The sequence below is a fragment of the Anopheles darlingi genome, chromosome 2 (genome assembly GCF_943734745.1).
Source record: "Anopheles darlingi chromosome 2, idAnoDarlMG_H_01, whole genome shotgun sequence".
NCBI lineage: Eukaryota > Metazoa > Arthropoda > Insecta > Diptera > Culicidae > Anopheles > Anopheles darlingi.
Window position 1 is genome coordinate 10,078,824 of NC_064874.1, and position 27,359 is coordinate 10,106,182.

The 27,359-nt window shown below is 49.6% G+C and overlaps 2 protein-coding genes across 2 annotated transcripts; both read left to right on the plus strand.

The window, feature by feature from the left end:
- The first annotated feature begins 9,351 nt into the window (after positions 1–9,351).
- On the plus strand, positions 9,352–12,171 carry LOC125949050 (carbonic anhydrase 7). Its single transcript, XM_049675737.1, has 4 exons — positions 9,352–9,973; positions 10,814–11,026; positions 11,115–11,623; positions 11,723–12,171. The coding sequence occupies exons 1-4, from the start codon at positions 9,907–9,909 to the stop codon at positions 11,882–11,884; spliced, it is 951 nt and encodes a 316-aa protein (XP_049531694.1). The 5' UTR covers positions 9,352–9,906; the 3' UTR covers positions 11,885–12,171.
- Positions 12,172–19,457: 7,286 nt separating this feature from the next.
- On the plus strand, positions 19,458–26,670 carry LOC125951506 (uncharacterized). Its single transcript, XM_049680381.1, has 6 exons — positions 19,458–19,558; positions 19,628–22,120; positions 22,191–22,320; positions 22,388–24,268; positions 24,338–24,552; positions 24,636–26,670. The coding sequence occupies exons 1-6, from the start codon at positions 19,481–19,483 to the stop codon at positions 26,556–26,558; spliced, it is 6,720 nt and encodes a 2,239-aa protein (XP_049536338.1). The 5' UTR covers positions 19,458–19,480; the 3' UTR covers positions 26,559–26,670.
- The last annotated feature ends 689 nt before the right edge of the window (positions 26,671–27,359 follow it).

Below are 27,359 nucleotides of genomic sequence, written 5' to 3' on the forward strand. Positions count from 1 at the left end.
ATCGTTGGCTACTACGATGTAGTGCGAATTCGCGTTTGAAATAAAAATATTTCTCTGTTGAAAGTGAAAGTGGATTCGTCTTCTTCATTTTCGGGTTTTTTTTTCTAAAGCGCATCAAGAACCGGATTTCTTCATTTTTTACACGCTGGCAAACGTCCTTGATGGTCACTACATTACGACAGAGACCACCCTCCCACTGTAAAGACCTATTTTTCGGGTCTGACTAAATAAAAGACTTCAACGCAAGCGCAGCAGCGACGAACCTCGGAAACCAAACGGCAAACGAACACGATCGCATCCATTTTTAGCTGCGTCTGGTGTTCAACGATGCTGAGTGCGCCCGTGGGAGGCAGCCTCTTTTCATGCTTCTCTCTTTCGCTACCGAGGCGTACCTTTTTCGATCGCTCACCGACGCCGACGCCGACTCCATCCGGTCGGTGTGTTTCGTAATTACATACCAATGGCATTTCACCGAGTTCCGGGGGACCCCATTCCCTCTCGAGGCCGGCACAATATGCTGACGGGCCACTCGGCGTTGTATTGTGTTTTCTGTTGCAATTGTCGATGGGCACTTGGATCGCACGAAGCGTCTGTTGTGGAATGCTTGCGGGTTCACAGTTCGCGATGACACCTTTCGCGCGTTTAGAAAGGAGGCGGTCCGCGGGCAAATGTGAAGCAACAAAATGCCCGAAATGGTCTCCGAGTTGTTTTTCGCCAAAAGCCACAACCTCCGTTTTAAGCGCGACGCGCTACCGCGTGGACAACGCTCTCGAGATACATTATTCAACAGAGAAAACACGTCACGTGGAAGTGAAGTTTTTCGTTTCGTTTAAACGGAGTCGATGCAACGCGCGACTGCCATTGTTATCAGTTCTGCTTTCGGGTGGCCCCGCTGGACCCTCTGGAAGGCATTAGCTCGATTAAGCTAATAGCAGAGCCCCGTTGGATCGTATTTGCATCCTCAATAAAGGGCGAGCGCGCAGCTTTTACATAAAATATATGTTGCTTGCTCCGAGACTTCCTTTCTATTTCGGGACCATCCGCGCGATGCAGCCTTCCTACCGGTCGAGTCCCAAAGCTCAATGTTCCGTATCGTTCCACTGTAAGAGCCGCACAAAGAACTTCACTTCAATGCTTGCGTTGCTGCCGCTGGCGCCGTTAACACAACAAACAACAACCACAGCGCAAGAAGCCGCGCTACATTAAAGGCGAAGAGGGCGGGCTTTTTGCGCAATTGCAACAGCAAATGCAATAGCTGCTGCTGCTGCTGCTGCAGCTGCTGCACAACATCCCTCCCTTCGTATTCTCCTTGAAAAACCCAACCACTCACCACCGTGCAGCGCGGTTGATGCAGAGGAAAAAGTAATAAAGCCTGCCTGGCCAAGATTACGCAACCCGCGCGCTACGCTTCCTTTGGCAAGCGAATAAGGGGTGACCAGACAGGCAGACCAGCGTCGGCGGTTGGAGTCGTTTAGCTGCGACTAGTTGGGCGACCTGTCCCGGACCAATTTGCCGCTGCATGCCGGATGCATTCATGACTGGGTGGGGTGGGTGCGGCCAGCGTTCGTATCAAGGTTGTGGCTGTTCGAGAGTGGAGGAGAATGGCAAGGTTTATTGACGACGAAGCAAGACTCCACCATCACGGGTATGTGTGTGTGTTTGTCGCCGTGGTGGCCTTGTCAATTGTTGGAAAAATATGAAAAATCGAAATGAGAATGTTGAAAGAAATCGAAATTCGGACAGCAACGGTAACGGTTGGGAAGTGGAATTAATATATCGATTCGCACACTAATCATGAATGAACGGCTGCAAGGAGTTCAGGTTTTAAGATGCAATCAAGCTATAAAATATCATTTAAGTATTTCAAAGTGAATTTAATGATCAATTTAATGCCAAATCCACAAACGAATAATTGATTCGTGACCTTTCTGTACGAATAAGACCGCTTTAACGAAGATTTAACTAATAGATTAAATGAGAATAAGTTGCTGAAACTTTACAAATAAAAATCAGTTTTTTTTTAAATCAATTAGATACAGCGGTAGGAATAACACACGAGTTTTTGTTCTTAGTTTCGTAACCAAAAAGTTGTATGCAATAGAAACCAAATGTGTTAAATTGATTGTGTCCAATTTTGACTGCAAAAGCACAAGCAGTTCATGCCCTCCAACACCACTTTATATATGTTTAAAAAAGGGTAAATTAATCTAAAAATTATTACAAGTATTCAAAGTCAAATAAGAGAACACAGAGATCCCCATTTCCTTCTCGCTACCACCATCATCGTACCATCTTGATGAAGCCGTTAACTACCTCACACCATTCCATTGAGCTTGATGCTTGATAATGAGCTTGATTGATACAATTGATACGATTACCAACTGCTTCCAAAAAAAAAAAAAAACATCATCTCGAGCTCCATCTCGACACTTCCGCGATCGAAGATCAAACCCGAAACACGCTCGCGAACACTAAACCAAAGGCACACACGCACGCACGTGCGCACTCTTACGAGCCACGAGGAAACACTCAATTAGGAAGTGAATTGGTAGTCCTCCTCGTGGGTTGTTTGCGGTCGATCGCCGATAATACCACCTGTCCGGCTGACTCGACAGACAAGTGCCCATCCCAGCGCACCCTCTTCCGATAAGTGTGTCCAGGTTTACTTTCCCCGAAAGTTTCGCCGGCCGGCTCACTGTTGCAACTTGTGCAAGAGTTGAACGTGATCTTCAAATAACGTCCACCCGGTCGAGTACGATCGCGATCACGAACATTTTACCGATCGAAGATCAATGCTAACCGACTGCTACCCAATGAGGAATGTCATTCATCTATCGCACGATAACAGAGAACTTTCTTTCCACAGATGGGCTGGACGCAAGGCATCTGAAGGAGATTGGAAAGTTTATTGACTCCCAGGGCCCGGGGAACTCGTTAGGCAACTTACATTTCCTGCCATGGGGAAGAAAAAAACGCAACGCAAGATGACTGTCATTACTACAACCACCACCATCTCTCACATGGCGAGGAGACCGGTTGGCAGAAGATCCTTGGTTCGTTTTGATTACGACGTTACGTCGATAGCGAATGATAACCGGCTCTTCTCCTTCATCGATCGCGATGGTGTAACAGAGAAAACTTTCGCGATCATCTGGCTGGTTGGCTGGCTGGCCGGCACAAGAACCAGTTCCAGCTGGTGCTGGTGTCGTGGTGTCGTGGTATGGTGGTGACCATCGATCGTGTCAGAGACCTCGCCGCCGTGCTGCTGTTGGATTTACAACGGAACGCCACCGCCTTCGAGAGACTTCAAGGGCTAACCTTCCGCTTGACTTTCTGGTGAATCACACACACACACACGACGTCGACTTAGCCGTCGTCACAAGGCCTTAGAGTCCCGGGGGCCGAGAGTAAGGCGATGGGGCTAATGGCGAAAGGCCCCAAAAATGGAACGAAACGAAAGAGTCAGCCGCGTGTTTGTACGGTTGTCACCGGTAGGTTAGTCACACTAAAGGCGCTAGGAGGAGGAGGAGAGTGTTGAGTGTATTGGTGGCTGGGATGAAAATTAAGGCCGCGATCAAGACCAAGGGTGCCCGCGCCGAAATGGATTACATCGAGCCGCTTCATTATGCCCCGAGTGCCCAGAGAGTTCGATGTTTTAAGGGGGCGATGCGCGCAAAATTGGTGCACATTAGCCAATTAGAGGTGGTTGGTGCTGAATGTTTGAGATCATCGATTTGATGCGATTTTCTAGCAAATTTGGATTCTGTTGATCCCTCATGCGAATGACAATTTTATGGTCATTTTCTGTACAGCAAATGAAAGTGCAATGGCAATGTCTGTACGAGGTTCGTGGTACGAGGTGGTTAGACGTATTTAGAACATTCTGCGAAGGTCAGGACAGGTCAGTGCAGCGATGCAGGGTTAAAGGACGACTGGAAAGTCCAGCCAATCTGTTGTCATTACAATGGCCTATGGAGTAATAAAAACCCATTCAATGTCCGTATTTTTCCAAGGATACTGGATGTTCCCGGGTGAATCATTTGCATCAGGAAGCTGCTAGTTCTGTTCACCGTTGTCAACGTAAGACATCCAAGCAGGCTTTCCGTGGTTATGCCCGATGAGTGCGTCAACAAGGATGGGATGCTGAACGCGAAAGTATTGCGGACAGTGTGTCCTGGAGTTGGAGTGTAACCAGTATTTATTGTTTAAAGATTGCATTTTAATAATTTTAGGACAAACTGAGCGTATTGGGGAAAAGCTTGAAATTAACCTAAGCAATCTTGAAAAAAATAAGTAGGTTTCAAAAGTAGCGCATAACATTAAAGTAGCTTTTGAAAACTCTCGTGTACACGTAGATTATACTCCACATAAAATCAATACTATCGATCGTTTTAAAACGTTTGAGCAAGATGACTTTCGGGGGAACGCAGATTGATCAACATTTCTCCGGTTTCAAAAAGAAGGCAGATCTATTGCCTTCAGCATTACGATCGTCAATAACAAGATTTTGTAAAGAGTAGCTAGGGTTTAAGTCACGTCAACGAAAGCTTTTTGCTACTTATTATTCTATCGTGTATTTTATGCTTAACATTTTCTCTCCACCGTGTTAGCTCTCAAACGAAAGTTGTTTGCTTTTGTTTGATAATTAACGGCCGTAAATACGATGTTTGATCCCGGTGAGTTATTTGGGTCGACAGATTGAAGAATTTCATCCAATTTAGCATCGAAAGAAAGAAAGAAGAAAATGGCGATCGAAAAAACATGTGGGTCAATTAGCCCTTATACCTTCTCACCACAAGCAATTCTCCGTTCGGACGTGCCGTTTAAAAGTAGGCGAGGCCACTGATTGCCAACCACATTTAATCGCGATCGGAGAAGAGAGATATTCCTATTGTGCTGTTCGCTACACCTCATAATGCCAACAGCAAAAGTCACACAAAATCATAATGAACCACAGCAGCAGCAACTACTACGCCATTGCACGATCAATGTGCCGGGGGGCGCCGTCGTATCATGTTTCAGTTCATTGCCACGCGCCCACTCGCTCGTCTAACCTACTGACAGGTGAGTGAGCGCTCGTCACTGTGCGGCGGTTCTCGGAACACAAAAGGCGAACGGAACAAGCATGCGACTGCTGCCGCAAGTGCAGTATTGGAACGCGCGCCACCGAACCAAGGAAAAAAGCTCAAAGGGCCACGGTCATGTGAAGATAGTAATGAGAGACACAATCACCGTTCGTTGCGTGTGGCTTACAATTAGCGGACTTTCACTTGCCCTCAGCTAACTTCACCTTCACCAACCTCGGATCCCTCGAAAAAAAAAAAACCCTTTCCCGAATGGCGTATGGCGATCGTCGTGATCGTGGTCTGGCCCTGGACATCCGAAGAGTCTCCGAAGGAAAGTTCAAACATCATCCACATACGGTGGCCACGAGGACGCAAACGGACTACGGACATTACTGGTTCACTGGCGCGCGGGTTGCGGCCCTGGCCAGCCACCGTTGAGACGGAGAAGAGCAAGCGAGCGTAACCGATAGGCCAGATAAGCCCGATAACCACCCCCGGGGGCGCATCGCGGATGACTGCACAACCGGCGACTCCTCCTGCCCAGCTCCACCCCAGCGGGGTCAACCGAAAGGCTGGTGATGGATGATGATGATGACCATGTGTACGGTGGGGATGATCTCCATCCCATCCCCACTTCTGCATCAACTTTCGCGGAATCCTCCAACCAAACCGGAGCCCCAACCCGGTAACACTTTTACCCCCCCCCTCCTTCTTGAAGTGGCCGCAGAAAGTGTGTCGAAAATGCGGGTCTCAAGTTGCCGACTTTTTCCGCCACTCTGTGATGCACGAGGAGTATGAGATGAGGCATATTGCATCCTTTGGGTCAATGAAAGTATGCGATGGCCGGCCGGCTGGTACACTTTTCAAGAAGGAATGTTTACTTTCCATTTCATCTGTTGTGCCAGGCGTTGTCATGTGAAGACGCACGCCATGTTTACGGTATAGAAACGTGTGCACCGTTCAAGTACCTGCAGCCGTCTAGTAACGACAATAATGTTTGATTGATGATACACGCAGAGGTATCGAAATGATTTGCGAAAGGCGAACCGTCGAAGTGGATCTGTCAACCCTTTTTTGGATCGAGTAGCCGCAGAGCAGTTACAAATCATGACCTACTACGAAGCACCGCCATAGTTTAACTCTGGTGACTTCGAGGGAAAGAAAGTTGGGAGTACAGTTAGAAATCAATTTCGCCGATAGCTGCGACCCCAAATGGACATTCCTTCGCATCTCGGCGCTGCGCGGAAACAAATGAAATTAGTCAACCGACAAAGGCAGCTCCGATCGAAAACCCCGGACATCACTTCATAGGCACTTCAACTTAAAAAAACATTAAGAGCAGCGCGACAAAAGTTTGCTTCCTGTGACTGTACGACCCTTTACGTGTGTTTCGGACAGGATGGTATAAAACAACCGCTAACATCAGGACGGATGTCGCGACGGTACGACAAGAAGCAAACAAATTGAATGTCTCGAACGGTTCGCGTTAGATTTTACGTTTTTGATGATCGTCGGGCATTGGAGGGTTGCCATCTGCCATTGGCGAACCAGCACAGGTCCATCAGCAACCCGATTGTCCGTTCCCATTAGTGTTAGTGGAGATGTAATTTGAAAACACATTTGTACTACGCGAGTTAATCCACTTTCATTCCAACCATTCGTCGTGAGATAACAAGACGTAGTCATCCGACCGTTTGTTTTCCGTTCAGTTCAATCCAGTTCGATCTCGAATAGTCGCCATCGAATATCGTTCCCTCATGTACTGACGATTTCGTGTCAGAAGCATTATCAGCCGTTGCTGGCAAACAGCGCGGATCTGTAACGTTACGCATGTTTTTGGATTCTATAGTTTCGACTCCCCCGCGCACGTACGAGTGTGTGTGTGTGTGCGATTGTCCGTGAACCGTTCATTTTGCTCCATTTAGCGCGAATCATCTGCGCACTTCTCTTGACGTCACACCGCGGAGCAAGTACAGAACAACTGAAGATGGGACTTTAACGCCACTTCCACTTCCTGTTCTCGTTTTTGGACCAGTTTCTGAAGCACCCGGTTTCAGGTCAGAGTACAGTATCTTGAAGCCTAGTTTGATGCTAATAGAGAGGCGCCCAATTATGGGGAAGCAGAATTGCCCAATCGCACAACTGCTCGAGATTGCGAAGAGGTTCTCGGCTCCAGACAGACGGCCGACACCTGGCCCACGTTTGCGATTGAGAGCGTACGCTAGAGAGCGATAATATGATTGGTGGCACGAGCCAGACCCGGTTGTTCCAGAATCCAGCTCGGCACCAGGCGCCACCGATCATTGGCACAATTTTCGCGCGATTATCATGATCCATTGGCTGTGGCTGCGTTAAAATACTCCCAAAAACCTGGTAACTCCTCGAGAAACACAAGATAGTCCAACGCTTGCCTGCCGCATACCCGGATAATAAGGGATCTGCGGCAATTAATATGAGGTGCGTGTGAGGTCCGGTCCATTGGCAGCTTTTCAATGGTGCGTTGCGTGTGCGCACAACGATCGTACGCAAATTGGAGGTTGTAACTAATTAAATCAAATACCAATTCCGACCTGAAGCCTTTTCCCCTATTCGCTCCACGTAGGATCGGATGGCGATGGAAGGGCCAGCAGGGGTGGTGATGCTAGGGCAATAAAGTTGTGATTTTTATGTCAGCTTCTCTTGAGCAGCGATCGTCTTCAAGACACGGTGCGCTAGAGCGTACCGAGAGCTCAATTGGCGCCTCGTTTGGCGTACCAACTCGCATCATCCATCAGGCATAATAATGACCGCGGCTTCCAAACGAGGAGAGGAACGCACAAAAGCAGCACAAACAGTTAAAACACTAGCTCTTCTCCATTATCTTCTTTTTCGTCTTCTATTACAGCAAACTCGATAAATGGTAAATACGATCGGATCGGATCGGATCGATAGCTAGGATTTAAGCGGAGGCTTCGAATGGCCATTCGGGATTACCTCGTGGTGCTTTATGTGCGCGCCCGGGCAATGGAAACATAAATATCCCTTATTTATTACATTCTTTCCATCGAATTCCACATGTTACGCGACCTGAAAGCGCTAAATCGTTTCGAAAGATGGAAGGGTTTTTTACGAGGAAATTCCCTCCAGAAGCCACGATCCTGCTTCACTGTTCGGGATGATCGGTTAATTTTCATCGGAATGACTAGCACTTGACAACTAGCGCGATCGCGATCAGCCAGGGTAGATCACACACACACTAATCGCAGTATGCGGGCTAACACCTGGGGTACTAGATGCGTTGTGCCTGCCATTGCAGCTGACAGCTTCTCGTGGCGGACGTAGTGTAGTCATGGTTACTTCGAAGCAAATGCTGCCCAGCAGCAGCAGTCGATCAGGTAATTTACCCGTATTCACATCATCTCTCCCACCGAGCAGTCCTTGTCACAACGTGACGAGTGTTGTAGGAAGTAGCTGCTCAAACTCATCCATCAATAGCGGTTCATTAAGCGATGTTGAAGCGTGAAAATGGTGCTAGCAACTGCAAATGTTACTTATCGTGGAGAGGAACTAGACTAGATGTTGCAGCTGGTGCGATCATTGTGTCACTTTGTGTCTCAAATGCCTCGAAACCACCTCCACAAACTTCTCTTCTAAAACCATAGTTTATGATGATCCATTGCAGACAAGATCAAGACATACAGGACAAGACACCAAATACGCCACTTGAAGAGCGCGTCCACTATGGTTTTTGTGGTAGCTTTTGGAGCGCAGTCGCACCGTCGCACAAGTACGCGAGGTAATTAACAATTACCAAAACCGTACGGAACCGCAAACCTATACCAGACCCCACTTCGCACTTCCCGGCTCGGCCTAAGCCAGCGAGGCGCCACACGTTTGACCAATTAATGGGCAAAGAATTTTGCACCAAAATGGCATTTTTTGATCGATTATCCACCGTGCGGTGGAAGGGACAGTTTTTAATTGCCGCACAGCTCTCGGTATGCCACACCGGTGTAGGAAGAAGCTGTGGTTGCAAACACACTCCCTAGTTCGCTCGCTCGCACCTGACGCACATGCTGAAAAGCTAGAACAATTCAAATGACCATAAAATGTGGTGGTCTGCAGAATGTCCGAGGACTGCTGCGGTAGCAAGGAATGGCGAGAGCGGTGGTGGTGGTGGTGGTAGGAAGATGAAGTACTTCGAAGGTACGATGGGCCAAGCCTGAATGGTACGCGTTCTGGGTGGGAAGTCCCATAGGCGGCCTCGTGCCGTTCTTATAAAACACTATCAGCACCGGCCGGACAGCAGCAGTCGCCGGACAGTAATCAGCCGAGACACATCCTCTCCTCCGCCAGCGGGTGTACTCTGGGGATTTAACGTGTACCGTACCGTGCCGAAGGTATCGAGAAAGGTGTACACGCGCTGCTACTGGTGTTTGTGGTGTTGTGTGGATTTCGGAGTGTTTGTCACGACGTTTGTCACGGTGGTGTAGCCGACGAGACGCAGTGTATCGTAGACATCGTGGCAGCATCACGGGACGCACCATTGAGCATCCCCGCGCAAAAGGCCACGTGCAATTCGCGAAGCTCCATATCAGCCGCCGCGACACAGAGACAGCAGAACAGTTCCCGGGGAATCGCCCGGCCAAAACTAGTTGCGATCGAGCCATCGGGCAGACTGGAAGGAAGACTCGTCGTCCTTCGGGATCTCTGCGTGCAGTTCGGTGTTCGGTGGGCAGCAGCAGGATTGCCAGCGTGCCAACGAGTCAGTGAGTGCCATAGTGTCCGTCGTTGAGGGTGGAAGTGTTACAACATCGAGAGGAGATTTAAACAGTACCCAGCGCCAGTGTCACTTTCACCGATGTCGTTAAACGTGGCGATGAGGAGAGCCGTGGTGTCGCTACTACTGTTTGCTCTGCTAATCACCGGTAAGCTACGATCTTCTGCGGATCCGCGATAACATAGAGAGCGAAAGAGAGAGAGATAGAGAGCAGTAGACCACTTCAGACAGCACAGTTAGCAAGCTACAGTCGTCTAGTGGTAGATAAGGTTTCAGCAAACTAGCCTACATGCCAACCATCCAGATGAGGTACAAGCCTGCAAGATGCATCTCCGGCTCGCCTAGGCCTGGTCGGTAGGTGATGATGTTGCCGGGGGGAAAGGGGAGGTCCAGTGACACGAGAAAGCATTTAGTGTAGTTCCTATCACGCGATAGTGGCGCTTGGGTTTGCTGGAAGGTCAGAAAGAGAGTGAGATACGTTTTTACGACCAAACGACCCGTGTAATCGATTGTTTACGGTCATATGACCCAGGGTGGCGGAGCGCGCGACGTGCAAACAACTTACACTATCTGCTGCACTACTAGTGCTGCTTGTCGCATCGAGTTCCGATGTTCGATTCTAAACACAAACATGCGGATCCCCGGTGATAGCAAGGTATTGCTCCTTCGTGGCTTAAAGCTTTACGGGCTGCAGGTGGCCAACGTACGGTTGGGCGTTGGATATGCCCTCTAGTTGCTGATCACCCATATCACACGGGCCAATACGGCGATGGTGGTGCGTGAAATGCGCCATCACGATTGTTTTGTTCGGTCGAACGTCACGTAGCCCGCAACCCGGGCCACGTAGACCGTGGCTCACCAATTGTGCCATTATGATCGTCACGTTAGGTGTTCACATACGTCGCCGTTGCTGCTGTGCTGCATCTAACTGGTCGCTAACTAGAGGGATCAATAACGTTTCGCATTCTATCTCTCACCTTCGCGGCAGGACCGACGAGCGCCAGTGGACATCGGTTCGGGTACTCGCAGCCCGATCAACGGCGCTGGTCGAAGGCACATCAGAGCTGTGCCGGTAAGCACCAGTCACCGATCGCGATCAGCAGTAACCGGGCGGTGCCACTGTATATGCCCGCGATCGAACTGGTCGGTTACAATAACCTGCTCCCGGGACCGATCACCTTGCACAACAATGGTCATTCCGGTGAGTAAAGTACTTTCCCTTCGAGCACGACGATAGCGCGCGACATCGCTCGGACATCGAATGAAATCGAATCGGCTCCCTTTTGCAGTGTCCCTCGCGATTCCGAAAACGGATCCCGCCAAGGGCAAGCATCCCTACATCTTCGGTGGCAAGCTGCAGAACGAGTACGAGCTGGAGGGACTGCACTTTCACTGGGGTGACAAGAACAACCGGGGCTCCGAGCACGTCCTCAACGACGTCCGCTACCCGCTCGAGATGCACATCATCCACCGGAACCGCAAGTACAAGTCGGTGGCCGAAGCGCTCGGCTACTCGGACGGCCTTACGGTGCTGGGCTTCTTCTATCAGGTCACCGAGCACGACAGCCCCGAAATCAGCGGGCTCGTGCGCTCGTTCACCCAGATCACCGACTACGACAAAACCATCCCGCTCAATCACACCTTCACGCTGCAGTCACTGATCGACGGTATCGATCTGAACCGCTTCTACACGTACAAGGGCTCGCTGACGACACCGCCCTGCTCCGAGGCCGTCACCTGGGTCGTGTTTCCCGATCTGCTCGAACTTTCCGTCCACCAGATGAAGCGATTCCGCACGGTGAGTACACGCGGGAGTCGGGGTTGTCCCACCTTTTATGGGGCTTTAAGCTTGCTCGCGGTTGCTTAACTGCTTATTCGTCTCCCCTCCCTTCGCTAGCTGGACACCGGTATTCATGGGTCACCGATGGTCGACAACTACCGAGCCCTGCAACCGATCGGCAATCGGCGTGTGTTTGTGCGCAAAGTGAACCCCCGCTATACGCCGCTCGAGGTGTTCGATGAGGGTCCACATCACAGCAAGTGGGACTGGGTTTACTGAGGTGCACTGAGCCACACCACGCCACACACATACACACAACACCATCAACAGCAGCAGATCATGTGGCATGTGCCTTGTGTGCCATACAACATTCCAAAGCCTTCGGTTACCGGCATCGAATCGAGTTATTACATCTTCGCAGGGCCTTCTATAGCTCGGAGGGTTTCCTTCCAGGATACGAACATGGACGTGAATATCATTTATTGAATCGCAACAGGTACCGTTACTGAAACAATAGCAATAAACACTCGTCAATAAGTACACGGATTCGTTGGTATTCGCTCATTAGAGGTACACCTAGACTACAGGCAAAGTTAGATGATAAGGAACGTGTCACCTAGGTACGGTCTCCATTGTCTACGTAATACGTAGAATAGTTATAGTAGAACTCTAAATTATGTTTTAGAACGTCGTGTTGACCAGAAGGTCCCGCCTAGCACTAACATCGCTGGCTGCCTCACTTCTGTGCCGAAGCTTTACGCGAATGCTTTGTGCCGAACTTTTTCGAGCCTGCCGTTAGAACCGGGATAGTGATGTTGTTAATCTGAAACTCTAGATACTCGCGCAGTATGGCTGTGTCCGGGCTTGCTGCTGTGGGCACCGTTGATACAGAACTGCTGCTACTGCTAGCGTCATCTCGGAGGTTTTCCTTGTCGTCATTACGATCCATCGAAGTAACCATGGAAGTGAATGGTGGTGGTTTTACTTCAACCGGTGGCTTATGCGTCCCTATTGCACCGTCACCAGGTGGTGGTATGGATGTGGTTGCCTCCTTAGTGTACGGCTCGGAAGAGAGTAGGTACAGCCGGCTTACCTTTCCATTGCACTCTGCAACCACACTGCGCAGAGATTGCATTGGGAAGCCCGGTTGTAGCATATACTCTGGTATGATGTAACTGCCGAGCACCAGGTGTTCCGTGCCCTGGAGCACTAGATCACGCAGCGTGACGCGCATCGTTGTCGACGAGGAGACGATGCCTTCGGTTGAAGGAGTTGTTGTCGGTTTACCGTCTGCCCGTTGATCCATCAGAACAAGCTCAGGAGGAGCATGTAGCACCGATTCCATGGGCACTAGACTGCCGTATATCGGGTCTTCTTCGATAAGGACATTGGAAATGAACGGTAGTGGCACGTTCAACGAAGAAGCTTCCGATTGCATTTCAGTGATATGGACAATGTTCGTCGTCTCCAGATCTTGCTCGCCCGTCGGTATCTCCCAGTTTAGATCAGGATCTAGCACCATCCTGTTGGCGAAGGAACAGTTCCGTTTTCGTGGCGCGCTCATCGTAATCCGCAGTATTCCCACTTACTCTGAGTTCTGCTCCATCGGTACAATCAATTCGAATGTGTTTTCTACCATATTCCACGAATTAAACTCGCACATCTCGGGATGAGATATTGAAACAACGCACTTTACGCACTTTGCACAGTTAATTTGCGCGGTGCTGCTACGTTTTTGGCGCCGGCTTTTGTGTGTTTAGTGTATTGGTGAAAGTGACGGAAAAAGCGAAACAGAACGCGGCTGGATTGCCGTCGGAGTGAACGAGAGAGCAAGCAAGCCTTTGACGACAGTTTACACGCACGCACATATCGTCTCGTTCGTACACACGCATGATTTGGCTCGAGCCAATCATGGCCAGCTTTGGTTTTTTTTCTCGGAAATGCAGATCAAAGTGCACATTGCAGATTGCCTTCGTGTTTACAGATTAGCTAGTTAAATTATGTTCAGTGTTAATTGGTTGGGCGCCACCTCTGCTCTATTGCATCATCGCTTCACAGACATCTCCTCCGTCCATTACTTATCCTTTCCCCAGAGGCTATTACGTTTCGTCGTCACTTCCACAGCTCACTGACCGTCGTCGTCGTCGCCGTCTGGCGCTGCTGTTCGCAGCAATTGCGCAAACCCAGCATGATACCCAATGCAGTTACGCAAGGTTTGCCAAAGGGAGGAGGGGTCCGAGCATAAGATAATGTAAAATCGGAAAAAAGGAAACATCTCCTCTCGGTGCGCATTAACCGCACAAAAAAGGTAAAGGTAAACGCCAGCAGAGTTGGCGAAGGGTACGCGGGCAATTTCCACCAAAGATGGCTTTGACATTTTGACATCGCGCCCGCGCTCTTTGGAACCGTCGAGGCTAGATGATGATGAAATGTCCAGCGGGCCAATTGTTTGCTTAGGTCAACCTTTTATGTAATGAACTTAAATCACCAGCAACAGAGACATTAAACGCGGTACATCCGAATGAGTTATGCTTCTGATAGGTCATGCAGCTGGAGTAAAGAGAGACGTTTGAGCGATAAAGTTTGCTTTTATGATTTGCTGTCCCTCAACCGGCTTATCTGGATTGTACCACATCATTTAACCGGTAGATAAAAAATCCGCTGAAAGGAAATAGAAAGTCGTCTCGGTGATGATTCGTCGCACCTTCCCCCCCCAAAGCTCGCCAATTCTCAACTCTCGGATCGCATCGCAGTTGGCGTGCTGAAGCGCGTGATAAATTTGCATTTCTCGACCAATGGGTGTGTGGTTTACCGGATAGCTATTCGACGACGATGTGCGCCCTTACTCCACCATCCCCATATTCTTGACCCCAAAAATTTCGCGAACCACACCTCGCTGAGCATCTAACAATCGCAACACCCACAACAATGATGCGCCCACGTGGCTCACTCATTGTTGCTGCGGTCGCGAACCGTCGTGAGCTGCGGTGAAAACCGCCTCCTGCTGCTGTTGCTGCTGCTGCTGTTGCTGCTGCTGCTGCTGACCTTCTTTTGCTCTCCGCGTGCGATCGTCGTCGTCGTCGTCGTTGGGGGTGGTGAGATGCCCAAAACAACCGCACCGCACCGGGTGTCTTGGGTTTTACGGTTTTTGGTGCAGGTGCGAGCGGGTGTGGTACACGTAATTGGGGTCGTTATGGTCGTGCTGGCCGTTGTAATGCCTTTGCGGATCGGACCAGAGTGCGTTACCTATTGTGTGCGATGTTGTGTTGGTGTTGTTGTTGTTGTGGTATAACCACCGCAGACGTCGAAACAATCGCACAATCTGTACGATCATTGTTGGTGGTTGGTGATGGTTTGGTGAGTTGCTGATTTTTATGTTTATTAATACGATCTGCTGATTAATTGATGTTAATAATTACGTGTTGGCAGTCGCACTAGCCTTGGTTGAATTATGAACTCCTGTTTACTGTGTAGCTAATTTAGCCCTGGAAGTTCTATCGACCTTTAATTGTCCATTTCATGCTTAATGCTCTTATGACCTCGAAGTACTTAAGACTCATATAAGTGTTATATTCTAAATAAAGCAATGATGGAGGATACATTCAATTTTAATGTCTGTTTTTCTCTAAACAAACATCTACATTACACACAACACGTTTCCACAATCAAACTTCAATTCAGTAATGAGTCAAACGTTGATGAATGAATATAGTAGCAGCTTATAACCACATTTTAAATGGTTCACTTTGCAGCCGCGCATTACTAATCGCACTCGCTTGCGTTTAGCTGCGACGAACAGCTGCCGTATAGCCTTCGCTCAAGTCAAGGAGAGCTACTTTCAACCGTTCGCCTTCATCCAAGACCCGTTCGCCGTTCGCTTCTGGACGAGGTTTACTAAGTTATTAATACTACTTAGACGAGAGCGGGCAACGGCTAGCTCGATGGATCGTAGTAGCCACCGTAAACTAGTGGCCAAGAGACGTAAAGAATTTGTCCAGCACGAGGCGAACCGGTCCCCTTCTTAATGACCGACGAGGGCCGAGAAAAGCTGTCTTTTGATTTGTCGCTTCTCCTAATGATCCACCGTTCACCCGTTCGGGAGGCTTTCGATTTCCAGAGCAAGAGCCGATGCTGATTGGTGGTGCTAACGATGGTGGTGGTGCTGCTGCTGATGATCTCTCATCACCGTCACCATCTTCCCAGTAGAATTCCTTGGATGAAAACGAGTTTTCTTTGGTGGAATATCAGACAGGGAAAGGAAGCAGAGTCAGTAAATCGGAAGCAAACGCATATCTTTCACCGAACGGAGGTGGCCATCAAACCGGCTCAAAGCTGAACAGCTAACGACCTAATAGAGAAATCTCGTCATAAAGCTGATTTGGCATGCATGTTTTAAACATTTTTTGATGATCCTGTGACTGATGTTTCTTATGTTTTCGCTCCATTATTCGGTGTTTCTTATTCTAGATCCCATCAGGTGGTCCTTCATTATAATCAGCAACGGCGCCATCATGTGCCCCGTTGGTGTGCCGGTTGGAGTGAAACTTTTGGAACTCAACTTCAACTGAGGCGATAATGAATAATTTATACTTTCATCTTTGGCACCACACAAACAGACGCAGATGTTTGACGAAACAAAAGTTTTCCGTTTTTCGCCACCGACCGACCGCACGGGGCACCTTTTCAAGAGACTCACCTGAAACTTCGTAGTTGCTGCGCAGCGATATCGCCAAATCGCTTCGGGGTTTGCCACTAGCTAGGTCGTAGGCCCCCCCGGGGGCAAAGGCTTGAACCAAATCGAAACCTCCCGATCTCGATGCAATCTCCAAGTGACTCTGGGTCTGGGTCAACAGAAAGCCCGATCTCGAACGATCTGCAATCGACAATTAATTTTCCGAAGCGCACTTTAGCAAAGGACCGGCTTTCTGTCGCTGTTACTGTTGCTGCTGCTGGTGGTGATGATGATGATGATTAACGCGCTCTAGGGCGGCACCCGTTCGCGGTTCCCGTTCACTTCTTTGCTGCTCCTTTGCTGGCCTTTTTTGTTTTCGACCCGAGACCGGAAAGCTTCTGAGCAATCGAAAGTTGAAGACCAAAAATTATCACTTCACTTTCACGTTTACCACACACCCGGGAGTCCGGCCGATCCTGCCGAAACATACAATCACCCGGAGCACACACACACGGACGCGCACTCGTCTATTTGGACAACGATTTCAACGATCGAGCTGCGCCACCAGATTCGTCGTCACTTTGGTATTGCCTTCTCCAACCACTTACTGGAATGCACTCTGCCTCCGGTTCGATGTTCCGGAATGACAAAAAAAACGGGGCTAGAAAACCGTGAAAAAAATGAAATAATAACTCGATCAAATGTTGATCGATCGAATAATCGCTCGAGCGGATCCAAGATTTGCACAATTCCCTCCCCCACGGCGGGACCGTTGTCGATGAAACAATCGGTGGTTTTGCGAATGCACGTCACGCCGTTGATGAAGTAACCACTCGGAATGGACCGACAAACACCGTTTCACGCAATCGGCACGCACGGCGGTGATGGGACACTTTACCGGTTTAGGACAGCAGCAGTCCCGCCTCGATCCGGGCCGAACCGATTTAATCGACACGCAAACACCGACTTATGAGCCGCACGAGCAGTCCTCGTCTTCGAGTTGCCTTGAATCACATCCAACGACGAAGACGACGACGACGACGACGACAACGCAGACCATATGTCCACGGCACACCACACTTGACAAACTTTCTCCGGCCACCACGCTATGCCAGGGCACGCTCCGTGTCTCACTCACACACCACTCTGTGCTAGTGCTACTCGTTCGTCTTAAGCCGGATCACTCAATAATCGGAACTGCCCGGAAGATCGCACACCTCAATGCCGGAAACGATCGACAACAAATCGATCGATCAATCGTCTGACACACGGTACCGGTACGTACACAGAAGGCCGCTGCAGACAGACGGACGGACAGACAGACAGACAGACGGTGGATGATGCACCGCGCACGAGCTCCAAAATCAAACTGCCGACCGGCAGCCAACCCAACCCAGCGGGTCCACCACGAGGGGCAACTGGTCGGAGCCCATTCGATCGTCTCGTTCCGAGATCCCCCCTCTCGCAAGGTTTCATGCTGTGCTGTTGCTGCTGCTGCTGCTACTGCTAAGCCATGTGCAACCATGACGCCACCTGACACTCGGCAGGTGAGCATTCGGTTTGGTCGGCTCCACCGGCCAGCTCGTGCCATTATGTTGTGAACGCGGCCGAGCAGCATAGGAGAGCATAAAAGCACGCGCGCACGCACGATTGTTATGCGATCTCACTAATACGAACAACTTAGTGATGGTGATGAAGCTAGTAATAAGGTTGAGTTCACAATAGATGAAGGAGGTGTAAAATAATCAAATTGTTTTGTTGATTTAATACAAGTTGTTTCATCTTGAGTTCACGATGTTGATTGTAAGAAAACACAAAGTTTTTGGAAAATACCATTAGTTGTATTTTTTATGAGATCAACGTTTGACAATTATGTATGGAACAATATATCATCCAAATGTTCACCAAGGCACCTTTTGTGGAAATCGTCAAACATCCAACTAGTAAAATATCGAAACAAACAGTGTCTAAATCTGATGTTTATCGAATAGTTCACCATTAACATCGTGCACTTAAGTTAGACCACCCTGAATGTTTGAAGAATTAATGTAACACTGCGATGTGCTAATGGGAGCAACAAAAAATCCGATAAATTCTTCTTACTTTTCGATCATTATAACAGAGGAAAGAGGACGGTTCAGAGTCGCGAATGATCTTTCTCTCTCTAGTGTCAGGTGGCAAAACAGAGTCACTTGATCTCTTCCTCACTGACCTCGCTGTCCCATAACCCAGTAATCACTTGATCGATATCCTGTTTTTAGTGCTGCACTTCTATAATTGCTCGCTCGACCTCTAGTTCATCGTTTCCGGGGGCCTCGTTTATCTGAGCCCACGGATGACCTTCGAAGTTCGTGTAGCAGTTCATGGCTACAAAGTGGAACCACTGTTCTTGCGAGGAGCTGATCGATGCTGCATCGGAGCTTATTAAAAAAAAAGTAATGATGGATGCAATAGATCAACTCTGATAGCGTAACCGTGGTAAGGTCGCTCGGAAAATTAGTCCCCGCATCAGTCCGTTGGAAATTTCAAATTTCACTGTGCGACACTAGCGCTCCTAGCGACGGTGGAAGGAAACTGTTTCGTTATGCTCTAGGCGGCGAACATGCGAAGCTAGATTTGAGTCGTTTTTAACATCAACCGTTGGTCCGCTCGTTCCGAGCAAAATAAGGAAAATGAAATTTAAAGGGTAAAGGATGATCTGAAAAGGTTTAGAACTAACCTTTTACAATAATATAGCATGGCGGAGTAGGAAGCCCAGCAGAGGAGGGCTTCCAGTATGCCAAAACATGAAACAAAGCACAACAAAATAATAGCCAAATTATTAGTCCTGCAACTAAATGTCAAAATATAAATGCAAGTTGAGATTTTAATTACCTGAAACGATTTGCGGTTAATTTAGATATTAACTAAAGGGAACCACGTCCTTGTTGCCACCCTGTGGGCAGAGGATAAACGTTCATCCTTTCATCCTGTACACTACACTACGAGAGATGAACGTAGGAAAGTCTCTCGAGAACCTTCGAATAAGCGCGTTCGATCGCACCGTTCTGTGTGTTGCTCCACGGCAGCAGAGAAGCCATTGCACTAGCCTATAGAAAATCGTGCATTGTCACTGTCTACCCCAAAAATTCTGCAATGGTGACCGTATCTTGATCGCAAAAATCGGAAAAAACACACATTTCAACAAACCAACCGTGTACAGGATGGCTACAAGTGCTACTGCAGTGGTTTATCACAAGTATTCTCCCGTGTTCTTGCTACTGATAGTATGCGGTTCTATGGTAATGTTCTAGGTTATCTTCTTCAGCAGTCGCAGTTCTCTGTTAACCACGTGCTTTTCGCTTCTGCAGCTCATAGGCGATGGCGAAGGAGCGAAGATTACGAGTCGAACAAAGGAGCCTCCCGGGCCAAGCACGGTCACTACCTTGAAACCGAAGGTAGGACCAGCCACATTCCCACCGGTGGTACCCAATGACACCGAACCAGAAACCACGACGGATCCACCCTTGTCTGCGTACGAGCTACGCCGGCAGGAGTTGCTGGAAGATCAGGATAGTTTCAGCGAAAATGACCTTCAACCACTGCGCGAAACACACATTAACGCGCTGCACGAGGCGATCGATGCTAAGCTGGTCGATCAAAGCTTCATCCGAACGCTGGGCTCCGTATCGGAACCACCGAAAGTGAACGACGCCAAACGGGACACACTGACGATTCGTTCGATCGTGGAGGATCTAAACTTTACGCTCGGTGACCGTGTCCTACGGTGGAAAACGATCAGCCAAAAGAACCTGGAACGTCACATGGTGGTCGGTTTGCGGGCGGCAAGCGTCGTTGTGTTGCGCGAAACCGAAGAAGGAGCATTTCTGCTTAACCAGGAGCTACTGCTCGAGTCACCACCGATCGCGTTCGAGGTGTTTACGCTCTGGGACACGGACAGGACGACGGTCGTCGGTTGCATCGTTATATCGATGGGTAACTTTCTCGTCTGGTACACGCTACGGCAGGAGACCGACTATCAGCTGCAAGAGGAATGGCGCTGGCCACTACACAAGACGATCACACAGATTCGCTTTTTCCGGCACAAGGAGGTCGACGCACTGCTGCTGATCGGGAAGCATCCGAACCACCAGCAATCGATTTCGGCCACCGTGTACGAGTTTTCCTTCAATGCGCGCCAGTTCTGGTTGATGCAAAAGATCGGATTGCCCCATCCGTGCCCATCGGTTGGGTTGGTCAAATCAGGCGATGAGTTTTTAGTGGCACTACCACAGGACTGGACCGTACAGATCTACAGTTTCCGCATCGGGGACCAGAGTCGGCGCAAGTTTAAGCTGATCGGGAACTACACTTCGCCGGACTTGCGTTCGGTCGATGCGTTCCAGATTGGTCGCTACGCTTACATTGCCATCGGTGGCCGTTCACCGGCCGTATTGCGATACCGACGCGGTAAGTTCTACGCCCAGAAAATCCCAACAGAATCGCTCGAGATTGTGGAGGCATTCTTCGAGATACCGGCCCGTACGTACCGCGACGATATGATCCTGCTGGTGCAGCATCGAATGATTTTTGATACGCACGATGTGCAACGGTTGGAGGCGCTTGTGTGGAACGGTGTCTCGTTCGATTTGGCCACCAATATTCCGTGCATGGTGGAGAATGATGTGATCGATAAGGAGGCGAGCTGTATGCTCGATCTGGAGCGTACCGATGGACTGTTCGGAGCGGCGATCGTCCAGCGTGGGAAGCAGATTTCGATCATTGTGCCACGCCATGAGGCACACTCGAGTTTGTATCATCTGTCGATTGAACTGCTATCGGGGGAGCATCCTATTTTGATGAAAATCCAAGAGATCAAGGAAACGATGGATGCGTTTACGCGCATCATCGACCATCAGAATGAGTTGATCGAACAGGCACAATCGTTCGTGTCGATGATGGAAAGTGATCCGGTGGTATTGAAGCGCCAGGAGCTGAAATCGATCGAGACACCGCACGTAAAGTTTGCGGAAGGATACAATTTCTCCGACAGCGTGATCCAGATCGGTCAATACACTTGGCGTGAGGCGGACTTTCGAGTTGATCTGGGCGAGACGGTTAAAATGGTGCAGGACATTGAGGCGAGCGTTGATGCGATGCTGGACGAGTTGAAACACAGCGTCAAGCGTGATGCTCAGGGACACGATCTGAGCTATAATGGTACGTTGCAGGTGCATGGTAAGGTGTACATCGATGGGACGCTCCAGGCGGACGATCTGTACATTCAGCGGATAGAGCCACCACCACAGGCGGACCATCAGCTACGGTTTGTGAGACAAACGGAAGGTGAATCGCCGCCGCTGAAGGAACTGCACCTGAAGGATCTTATCGTGGAGCAGCTTTACTTTGAGTCCTTTAATGGTGTGCCTGCTGATGATATAGCGTACAATGTTGATGGTAAGGTCGAGCTGAATGGCAATCTGGTGATAACCGGTGATTTGTACACGAATGAGGTTATTCTACCGGACGGTGGCACCGTGAACGGGATCGATCTAAGTGAGCAGCTCGTGTACTTTAATTGTAAAAATCGAAGTTGGCGAAACCTGACCCTTGACTCGCTGGAGGTGGTAGAAGATTTGCGCGTCACGGAGAGCATTAACGAGGCGAAGGTTGACCTGAAGCAGGCCGAGGCGTCACTCAGGAGCGCGATGGATGAGGAGGTGCGGGTGTTGCGCACGAAGAAGCTGAATGTTGAGGGTGATCTATCGTTTGACCTCATCAATGGTATACCGTGGCAGGAGTTCCTCGATGGACTGATCTTTAAGAACGCTCCGATGCGGATACGAAAGCTGCACGTTAAAGGGGTAAGTCAGGGGCGCTGCTTAGATTTCGGAACTCTACAGTTTATACAGTGTCCGTTTCTCTCACTTCCAGAATGTGACATTTGGAAAGCAGGTCTCGGCGCAGTTTCTTAATGGGATACGCTTCCCGGAAGACTACGTACTCACTGAAGGACCTCGTGAGACGATCATTACCGGACAAAAGCACTTTCAGGCACCTCTCTGTAAGTTATGTTTATGCGATGATAGTTTTAAGACAGGATCGTAATGAAATTTGATTTATCTTCCCAGCAATGGACGCACTGGACATCGATGGATTCATCAATGGAATCAATCCGTTCGATTTCATCACGCTGCACGACGATCAGTACATCCCGGGGAATGTAACGTTCCAATCGCTAGAGATCGAAGAATCCCTCGATCTGCGTGGTACCGTGCAAGGCAAGCACATGGACCAGTTCCTCGACAATCCTACACTGCTGCAGACTAAAACACTGGACGCGAGCTGTGAATTTAGCGAGATCGTTGTCAATGGACCGATCTATATCCATAATCTTGATGGGTATGATTTGGATAGTGCCCTGGAGGATGTGGTGTACAATGATGAGCCGTACGTGGAGATAAACGCCTCGAAGCACTATCGCAATCTGCGCTTCCTGGAGCCGATACAGGTTGAGTCGAACATGCTAGGTGAAATCCATCTCGATGAGCTGCTTACGAAGAGTACCGATCAAACGCTGAACGTTAGCATGATCGTGGGCAATGTGTTCTTTAATCGGGTACAGACGGACGGACTGTTTGCTGGCATCAATGTGACCGACTGGGACATGAGTTCGATCAAAACGTTCGGCGAACAGTACACGGAGGCAACGCTAAACTTTTGCCCAGGCTATTCGGAGCTTTACGTGAACGAGTTGGAAATCCTGGAAACGTTGAACGGTGTCCGGTATGATGGGTATTATAGTGTAGATGAGGAAATCGAGATCAAGGATCAAACGGTATATCTCAATGCGCTGTACAGTGACACCCTCAAGCTAACGAACAGCTCGATCGATGGTCCGTCGAAGCTACTGAACGGAGTACATCTACCAACGTTCGATGCCCACCGTTTCAGCTTAAGCCGTCCGCAGCGCTTCGATCATGACGTGTTCATTGATACACTGTACATCGATCAGTCGTTGGCGACGCAATTTTACAATGGTTATGATGTCAGAGAGTTCCAGCAGAACGTCGAGACGTACCTGAACGATGATTACATGCTCGGTGGACAGCATCCTATCAACACGCTCCACATCGCGGGCAATGTGGAAGTTGGGATGCTGAATGGGATCGATTTTACCCGCTTCTTGGATGATGTTATTTGGCTCGATCGACCGAATGCTATTCCCGGGTTGCTGAAGCTCACCCACCCGCTGCAAGTGTCGGGCGACTTGAATGTCGAAGGCACACTGAACGACATACCGTTGAACGATTTCCTGAGCCGTGTCGTCTACAGGACTGAGGAAGGTGTAGTGGAGTTCACCGGTTCGAAGCTATTCACACGCGGATTCGACGTGCGTGGCGATCTAAACACGAGCAACATTAACAACATACCGGTGGAGGATTTCATTCTGAAAAATGAAACGATCATGCTGCCCGGGAACCTCATCACATTGGGGCGCGTATACGCCAAGGAGGTGATCGTAACTGGTACCATCAACGGGAAGTCCTTTAAGGCCGTAGAGGACTACTACTCGTACGATAACGCTACGGATACCCACGTGATTAAGGGAGATCTACAGCTGGCAGGGCATCAAATCATACGCCATCTAGAAGCGTTCGGTGGTTGGAATGAGGTGGTGAATGTCACTCACCGATTGGCCTCTCTGATCCGCACCAACCAGGATTACTACTTCAAGGGTCATTATGTGTTCAAGAATGAGGTTCATTTCAAGTACGGCTACACGGTGGACGTGTTTAATGGGCATAATGTGTCGAACATACAGAACGAGATCATGTACTACGATCAGACGGAACCGATCGTGTTCACACAGCCGGTCCACTTTCTGGGCAAGGTAACCGGGGATAAGATCCGCGTGGAAGGCGATCTTATAGGACGGAACATCGAGGGTATCGATCCGGATGAGTACGCACGGAGAACGCTGCTGGTGAATAGGGATTATGAGATCTTTGGTAAGTTCGATCGGGATGAGAGTATGTCACTCAAACGCTAACACGCCATGATATGCTTGATCATTCCAGAAAAGCTAGTGTTCAAGCCTGGCACCTTCATTTGTGATGCACTGAACGCTTCGTTCATCAACGGTGTGGACACCAGTGAGCTCATCACGCTGCACACGGAACAAACGATCGAGCGGCCGGTGTACTTGAAGGAGATCATTCTCCACAGTCCACTGCAGGTGAAGGGACTTGTAAATGGACGAGATCTGCGTGTGGAACGTCAGAACACTGTGATGGTATGAGCAGATGGTAGCATCGTAGCTTCTGTGTCTGTTGTAATTACAATGCTCTCTCTCTATCTCTCCTCATCTCTCTGTAGCGATATGGCGAACAGTTAATCGTGACGCCCTCCGTTTTCAACTCGATCCGTGTACTGGAAAATCTCACGCTACCACCGGTGCTGAATGGTGTGCCGGTACACGAACCGGTACAACTGACCGACAACATGACCATCTCTTCACCCATCACCTTCTACGATATTACCGCCGATGAGGTGCTCACCGAGGATACGATAGGAGGCATTCACTTCGATCAGCTCTACGACGAAACGCTTTGGACCGATGGACGCGAGCATCAGGTGTACCGTGGTCACATTCGCACCCAGAAGCTCGTATTCCGTGATGCCATCGAAGGCAATGGTACACTGAATGGGCAGACGATAGGCCAGATTGCCGAACGGTTGCACTCGGAGAAGCGGCAAGTGGAGGAGTCGTTAGCGAAGCATCGCACTCGCTATCGGACCGCCTGCCACGAGACGCAAACCCTCATCAATAGCACCCAGCAGGGCACGTACTTCTTCAACTACTTCGTGCAGCGCCAGACGATCAACGAGCGGCGCAATATTCAATCGTTCTGGACGTTCGCTCAGCACGGGATCCACTTTCTGGTGATCAACTTCGGGTGCGAGAGCAAACTGTACCAGTGGAACCCACACGACCGGGTGTTTGTCGGTTTGTTCGAGACCCGTACCGGGCATGTTTACGAATGGAAAACGGTGACACCGGACGAGGACACGCTCTATCTTGTGACGCGCTCATCGGCGGCCGCAACGACGACGACGACGACCTCGACGGCATCAGAGGAGCAGCAATCATGCTCCGTGGGAGGTCTATCGATATGGAAGTTCAAGGGCTTATCGCTCGAGCTGGTAAAGAGCTACGGCGACAAGGATGCCGATAGTCTGTTCGTTGATGGTGACGGTTCATCGATGACGGATCGGTTCTATGCTCTCGAGCACACCACCGTCCGGGAGTACGATGTGATGCTGGGCACGGTGCGTGATGAGTGGGATCTTTCGAGGATATTCTCGACGGCTGCCTTTCTACCCAACAGCCTCAACATCGGTCTGGCGCTTTCCGATGGTAAACAGCTAGCGATTTTATCGCGCAACGAATCAACAACGGGCTCGGTACGAAGAAAGCGATCACATGATCAGGACGGTGACGTGACGCTTTCATTGTTTGCCACACCAATGAACGTGTTAAGCCACATGGGGCAGAACAAAACGTACTACTACCGAACGGAAGATCCGGAAAATCCGGACAACGAGACGACGATCGATGATACACCGCAGCTCACTCAACCGGATCCGTTGAATAAGATTGGTTCCGATCAGGAGGGTACGGATCCCGTCATTCAGACGCGCGAAGCAACGACTCCCGATGTGCTTGATCCGATCGCGAACGCTACCGATCTGGAGCAACGAATAGCAAAGGAAGTGCCACTGGGGCGCATCACGACAATGGAAAACACTCACCTTCCGGATCCGGCGACCGGCGGCGAAGTGCTTTCGTTCAACGTGGGCCTCCGTGGAGAGCGACGTCGTGCGCTGGTGGCCGTTACCGAGACGATCGAGACGATCATCCAGGGAAAGCACGATTCCATCCGCATCTACAGCGATATTCTGCAGGGACACGTGTATCAGATCCTGCCCTGCTACCGACCGTCGCAGCTTGCCGTACTGGAGCTACGCGACGAAACGATTCTGGCGTTTATCGAGCAAGGCCGGAAGGTGCAGCTGTATCAGTACCGCGCACGGAAAGGATTCGTCCACTGGAACAGCTTCAATCTGGCGTCGGTTGGTGTGCAGATGTCCGCGATGCGGTTACCGCAGGCACAGTTCTTCAAGTGTCCGCTGCACTATCTGGCCATCGCGTTGACCGGGCAGGAGCTGATGTTCCTGAAGGCGAAAACGAATGGTGATTGTGGTATTAACCTGCAGCTGGATTGTGGGACAGACTAGCTGCTGGAGTAGCGTGTGCGTGTGTGTACAACGTAGCGAAAGTTGTATGATGTAGATTTTTTGTTTTGTTTATGAGTTGATTTTGTGTAAGGTAATAAAGAATGGCGAGTTTTGAACTTGATTTTGATAACTTGAATGTATTGGTTGATTGATATTATCCAATCTTCAATTCAGAAACAGCTTGTGATGGTTAATGTCAGAGCTATCTTCAAAATATCAAATAAAGTTTTAACTGTTATCTAATACAAATATGAAGTTTTTTTTATTACATTCTAAATAATGCAAGGCTGTTGCCGATGACGCAGGCACATTGATGCACCGCTATCGCTTCAAAGAAGTGCCACGAGCATTCCATCATTATCAACATTCATAATAGAATGCAATTTCCTGAAGGACATCAGACTTCACAAAAGCAAAACACTCGCAAGAATCCGCGACGGGTTGTGTAGAGGCGCGGTTCCGCCTTGGCAAACAAGCATAGTTCCCCACTCCCACTGCTCATTAAGCCCTCGCTTCGGACCTTGATGCGCCATCAGAACCACACGCCCGTCATGACCGCTCGTGGGCGATTAGTCGGCCACAGTTCGTCCTGATCGCCCCGATTCACCTTATCAGGCGGTTGTCATTCAAACGGTAGCCGCTCATCGGAGCGATAAGCCCCCTTCTGGCGATACGATCCGGAGTCGAAGGCCTCGGGGCCCGAGTGTCCTGGAGCGTGTGCAAGTGCGAAAGGGAGAGCCAACTGCCGGTTTGTCTCACGCCAGCGAGAGAGAAACACTCAACCAGCCAGCCAGACTGGCG

Bases quoted from the DNA above. Each gene is read 5' to 3' on its own strand.
- LOC125949050 (XM_049675737.1), top strand. From the start codon at position 9,907: ATGTCGTTAAACGTGGCGATGAGGAGAGCCGTGGTGTCGCTACTACTG. The intron at 9,974-10,813 runs GTAAGCTACGAT...CCTTCGCGGCAG, and splicing joins GTTTGCTCTGCTAATCACCG to GACCGACGAGCGCCAGTGGA. The intron at 11,624-11,722 runs GTGAGTACACGC...TCCCTTCGCTAG, and splicing joins AGATGAAGCGATTCCGCACG to CTGGACACCGGTATTCATGG.
- LOC125951506 (XM_049680381.1), top strand. From the start codon at position 19,481: ATGGCTACAAGTGCTACTGCAGTGGTTTATCACAAGTATTCTCCCGTG. The intron at 19,559-19,627 runs GTAATGTTCTAG...TCGCTTCTGCAG, and splicing joins TGATAGTATGCGGTTCTATG to CTCATAGGCGATGGCGAAGG. The intron at 22,321-22,387 runs GTAAGTTATGTT...TTATCTTCCCAG, and splicing joins GCACTTTCAGGCACCTCTCT to CAATGGACGCACTGGACATC.